This window comes from Staurois parvus, unplaced genomic scaffold (genome assembly GCF_062004578.1).
Source record: "Staurois parvus isolate SC_StPar_1 unplaced genomic scaffold, SC_StPar_1.0 ptg000517l, whole genome shotgun sequence".
In the NCBI taxonomy this organism is placed as follows: domain Eukaryota; kingdom Metazoa; phylum Chordata; class Amphibia; order Anura; family Ranidae; genus Staurois; species Staurois parvus.
Window position 1 is genome coordinate 1012831 of NW_028318313.1, and position 6000 is coordinate 1018830.

At 42.5% G+C, this 6000-nt stretch overlaps 1 protein-coding gene across 3 annotated transcripts in view; it reads left to right on the forward strand.

Moving 5' to 3' along the window:
* Positions 1 to 4403, forward strand: part of TEC (tec protein tyrosine kinase) — a 145688-nt gene extending 141285 nt beyond the window's left edge. For all 3 annotated transcript variants that reach the window (XM_089690119.1, XM_089690117.1, XM_089690118.1), the window contains exon 18: positions 3933 to 4403. In XM_089690119.1, coding sequence (XP_089546245.1) covers positions 3933 to 4004 — 72 coding nt within the window. In that variant the 3' untranslated portion in view covers positions 4005 to 4403. The remainder of the gene's footprint in view (positions 1 to 3932) is intronic.
* The last annotated feature ends 1597 nt before the right edge of the window (positions 4404 to 6000 follow it).

A 6000-nucleotide genomic window follows, 5' to 3' on the forward strand; every position in this document is an offset into this window, starting at 1 on the left:
AAATGGCTCCTCAAGAAAAGCATTGCATATGTAGCCTTCACCACAAATACCAGATTTTCCTGCCGTTGTTACTGCATGAGAAAGCTTTGTTATGTACCTAACTTTTTTCTTGTCCCTCTTTCCTGCTCAAGCCAAGCTAGTACAAAAATGGTGGAGACTAATGGAATATTTAATTATTAGGATCTTCAGTCTTCCTCTTGTTACTACCAAGATGCTGCTTCCAGCTCCGAGCAGCAGCAGGGATGGGATCTTGGTGAGGTACAAACCTTGATGTGCTGGTTAAACTGAGGCATCCAGTTTGTTTTTATTCTGCACTCAAATCCTACCCTTGTCACAGCTCAGGCCTTGAAATAGCAGCTTACTTTTAGCAAGAAGAATGAAGCTACCAAAACATATTTTCAGCAATTGCCAGAACTCTTAGGTTTTGCTTAGCAAAGCAACATGAGTGGGACCAGTGGACACTGACTACACAGGCCAGTACTAAAAAAAAGTTTTGTGAAATACCGTATTTGCCGGCGTATAAGACGACCCCCTACTTTTCCTGCTAAAATGTAGTGTTTGGGCTATACTCGCCGTATAAGACTACCCCTCTTCCAATGCACACCAGTGGGAGGAATAGTGCCCCATCATTGGTATCAGTGGCAGGAATAGTGCCCCATCATTGGCATTAGTGGCAGGAATAGTGACCCATCATTAGTATCAGTGGGGGGAATAGTGCCCCATCATTGGTATCAGTGGCAGGAATAGTGCCCCATCATTAGTATCAGTGGGGGGAATAGTGCCCCATCATTGGTATCAGTGGCAGGAATAGTGCCCCATCATTAGTATCAGTGGGAGGAATAGTGCCCCATCATTGGTATCAGTGGGAGGAATAGTGCCCCATCATTTGTATCAGTGGCAGGAATAGTGCCCCATCATTAGTATCAGTGGGGGGAATAGTGCCCCATCATTGGTGTCAGTGGGAGGAATAGTGTCCCAAAATTGGTGTCAGTGGGAGGAATGGTGTCCCATCATTGGTATCAGTGGGAGGAATAGTGCCCCATCATTGGTATCAGTGGCAGGAATAGTGCCCCATCATTAGTATCAGTGGGGGGAATAGTGCCGCATCATTGGTGTCAGTGGGAGGAATAGTGTTCAAACATTGGTGTCAGTGGGAGGAATGGTGTCCCATCATTGGTGTCAGTGGGGGGTGGAATAGTGCCCCATCATTGGTGTCAGTGGGGGGTGGAATAGTGCCTCATCATTGGTGTCAGTGGGGGTGGAATAGTGCCCCATCATTGGTGTCAGTGGGGGGTGGAATAGTGCCCCATCATTGGTGTCAGTGGGGGGGGAATAGTGCCCCATCATTGGTGTCAGTGGGGGGGGAATAGTGCCCCATCGTTGGTGTCAGTGGGGGGGGAGGAATAGTGCCCCATCATTGGTGTCAGTGGAGGAATAGTGCCCCATCATTGGTATCAGTGGGAGGAATAGTGCTCCATCATTGGTATCGGTGACACCAATGATGGGGCACTATTCCTCCCACTGACACTTGCTGACCCTGTTCTCGTATGGTGCTGCTGCAGCCAGCATATGTGGTTGCAGCAGCACCTCTACACTGACCACTTACCTGCTGGTCCTGCACTAGATTTTCGCGGGGCCGCTCGGCTCCGCCCCCTCGCTGGTGATTGGCCGCCTGTGTGCCTTTCCTGAGCTACAGTTCTGGCGGCCAATCACCGGTGAGGAGGTGGAGCCGAGCAGCCACGCAAACATCCAGTGGCCGAACTGAAGGAGCAGCCGCGCTTCCTGGACCGGATCGTCGTGGGACCGGAACCAGGTAAGAAACAGCCCCTGCCCACCCGTGTACTTAGTTTCCCTTCCGTCAGAAGGGGGGGGGGGGCGGCGGCAGCACCGCGCCGCCCCCCCTAAAAGGTGTCAGTATGCCGTATACCGGCGTATAAGACGACCCCCGACTTTTGAGAAGATTTTCAAGGGGTAAAAAGTCGTTTTATACACCGGCAAATACGGTAAGTTGTGCCAAGGAAAATGATACACAATCAAACAATGCTGCTGCTCAAGAGACAAAAAAACCCCATCAAAATACACCCAAAAAAACTGCGCAAACCAATTAAAGAGACAAAATACCAAATAAAGTCCCAAATAAAGAAAGTCTTCTGTATTAAAAAAAACTTTAATAAAATAATATAAACAATATAATTCCCAACGTGTTCAAACTCATCTAAATGGTGAAAGTTTTCACTCACACTCCCTCAATCAGGTGATTGCCAAGTGGAAAATTACTTCAGGAATCAAACACACATTTTGGAGTTGCGATGATATCTTCTGAAGAAATCTCCCGATTACTTCAGTATTTACTTAATCCATACCTCCCGAGTGGGTGAAAGAAAAAAAGAAAAAACAAATCGTGTAATACTGCAAAATTTTTTTTATCAAATATTAACCATTACACTCACATTTAAAAAATCGACTGCAAGCTTCAAACGGACACAAATCCTTCCAAACAACCCCCAGCAATCCTTCCCTGGTAATCTGCAAACTTTGGCTCATGGATGGATGGTGGATGCAAAAAAAGAAGGGGGAGAGCCTAATAGCATAATACTGTATAAAGCCTTTAATAAAAAAAAAATTTCATATTGCACTCAAACTTTTAAAAGAATAAATCAAGCCTTTTGATAGACACAATTTCCTTCTGGGAAGCTGAAAAATCAATTTTTACACATATATGATCCCAATAGCATGGAGAGAGATGAATTGGCAGCAATCAGGGAATTTAACCTGATTTGCCCACATCAAATATGGCCACGGAACTCCGAACCAGCGTGCGTTCTTCCACTCACCAGACGTGACGTCACACGTCGTGGATTGTAAACCAGAAATTACGTCAACGCGTTTCTCCTTTCCTCAAAGGCCTTAGGTGCCTAAAGGCAGATACTTCACCATTCAAGTATTGATCAGATTGGGACCCACAGTCAGACACATACTGGGCATTATGGTTAAATACATATTTATTAACATTATACAATTAACAAACACAATCAATACCCAGTCTTTGGAAGCACAGAACAAAATACATATACATGTTGTATATATGAAGGAAAGAATGGAAAAAGAAAAACAATTAATTATGCTCCTAGCAAATGTAATATATTCAATCTACTTAGGATAACTCAATTTTCTGTTACATGCCTGGAATTTTATAGCTACCTGCTTCCAGCACCAACTACAGCTCTGAGCTATCATGTGCAAAATGCCAAGTGCTACAAATCAAGCTGGTACTGGAAGATGTACAAATATGTGTCACAATGGACTGTCCACCAATCTATGTGGCACACTTTGTGTGGTGCACTTTCTTTAGCCTAAAGAACTCTTTCTTTACCATGAAAGGCTTAGTTGGTTGTGTCTGCCCCCAGGACAAATGTTCCCAATCCTCCCCTGAGTGGGTCCCAGGGGGTGTCAGACTAGCAATAGGTTAAGTTTTAGTTTGCTTTAATTGTAGATCTCTCTTTGAACCTAGTACCTACTTCCATTGTTCTGCCCCAAGGGGTGCATGTGGGAAGGGAGGGGTAAGGGACACTGTTTCATTTTGTTTGTATGGCTGTCTATGCAAATATTCTCTGGTTAAAAAACTTGTACCTAGGAAGAGAGGGGGTTTCCTAATGTTTTAATATTGAAAATCCCCTCTTAGCCGGAAATACCTGTAAATTGCATGCATTCCCTGACCTTCATTCAAATGGAGGGCTTGCTCTACCCGAGCAAACACGAGCCTCATTACCTGTGTGAACCTAGGCCTAGTATGAGATACAAGTCCATAATCTACAGATTCTGTTTCTCATTTTAGGACATCTGCAGTTAGAAGATTGCTCATAGCAAGCTTGTTACTAAAGCGACTGAACTTTATTGTGGGGAAAATTATGATTTCTCTCTTCTTTTTCTAGAAGCCAGAAGGACGCCCCAAGTTTTCTGACCTTTTGGTGGCAATCGGCCAAATACTGGAAGGAGAATTCTGAAGACTTGGAATTAGTTATACTTCACTGCCTGGATTTTTGTATTGTTAGATAAGTTAACAGTTGGACTTCGAAGTTGTTGAACATACATTTCCCATATGTGGTTCCTACATGATTTTTTTTAGTTTTTTTACGTGTATTTTTAGAATATCTTGCACACTACGGGCTTTACCTTCTATAGGTTTACCCAACACAGAACCCGTTTTGTTGGATGGAATTTGTCCTCTGATCTGTTTTTCTAGATGAACAGCTTGAATGCTATGGAAATTTTGAAATATCTGTGAATGAATGATAAAGGATTTCTAAAACATATTTTTTTTTAACTGTGACTCCTTGCTGCATGTATGTACATATCATGTATATTTATAGAAATATATTTATGATAAAAGATTGTTTTTATTAGTCTTGGACATTTTGAATTATTTCTTTTATGAAATAGACTTTGCACTTTTTCTAAAAAGCAGATGTATGGCCGTCTGCACAATTGTAAATTGTGCATTACAAAGAGGGCAAAAAAAGAAATGAATATTGCTTAATAAGGTGTTAGAAAAACTTGTAAGAGAGCTTGTCTAGGAGGAGGAGCCAAAGTCACATGATGTACTGTTCTTCAAATATGGAGCTTTCTCTGCTGAATTAAACAAAAAGTACTCCACAGCACATGATGAACTTAATGCACAACCACTGTATGTGAAAATACCGAATATAAATATATGCACCTTCTTGTTGACTGGGTGAAGTGTGGTTATATCTTCAGTCAGATTCAGAAGCTGGCTTTCCACTAGCAATCTGCTCAGAGCAGAGGCTGCGCTCTTTTCCTATGTTTGGCTTAAATTTATTAAAGAAATTTACTCTGAAATTAATTTCCTGATCACTCTCTCCAACCCTTACAGGACACAGTAGTGATGTAGGGGGTGACACAAGAAGCCACAGAGCTCAGCATGGGATGCAGATGAAAGCATGATGGATTTGATGGTTCTGCGGATGGCCTTCTATTATTCCAGGGACACGGTTGCTTCAAAAATGCAGTTTAAATATTGCTTGACCTTATGAGACTGCTTAGTGTAGCTTGCTGCACTAGGCCAATCAAGATACTGCCCTATTAGAAAGTGCTATATAGGGAGACCGCCACCTTAATACACTGCCATAAAGGACATTAATAGATTTTATTGCCAGTTGGATTATTGTTACAGCCATCACGGACGCATATTGATGCACCCAGTTGCACTTTTGATGCACTTCTCTGCACTTTATTATTATATGCTATTTATGTTACCTGCATTTATAATGCTGCACTTATACCTTTGAAGTTGAGTTTGAGATCGTTGTCGATATCCAGATTGCTAACAACTATTTTCAGAGCATTAATTTGACTTGTATGCTTCATAATACCTAACGCTTACCTACACAATATCTGGATATATGTGATACACTGAGTAATTGATTATATAAATGGATTGCTACATATATATACATCACAGTGCTGCACTTATATCATTTTGATACACTGTAGAGGGACTGTGCAATGTCTACCATGTGATACACTTCCATGTGTAGACACAGCCACAAGAGTCTACCATGCGGAGCATGCGCCTTGGAAGAACTCAGTTGCAGTCATTCACCTAGTTGCAATGTTTTGTTTTTAGCCAGTTGACTATGCTCCAGTGTATATACATGTTACCTGACCCATACAAATGAATAGATGGCTGTCTACATGTTTGGCATATGTAGACATCCCTTCCGTTTATTTCTGCTGGTCAGGTGCTGCACATAATAAAGCAGAGGCAGCCAGCTTCATTTCTGATCATGACACTGCCAGTGCTGAGCAGGTGTGGCAATGCAACAGGGTCCATGTCTGCACATGAAATCTGTATGTCTGTTAACTTTTCCATGAGCAGAGTAAGGGGAGGCCCACAATGGAGGCCTGGCAGTTGAGAAGGGTCATTGTCTGCACATGAAATCTGTATGTCTGTTAACTTTTCCATGAGCAGAGTAAGGGGAA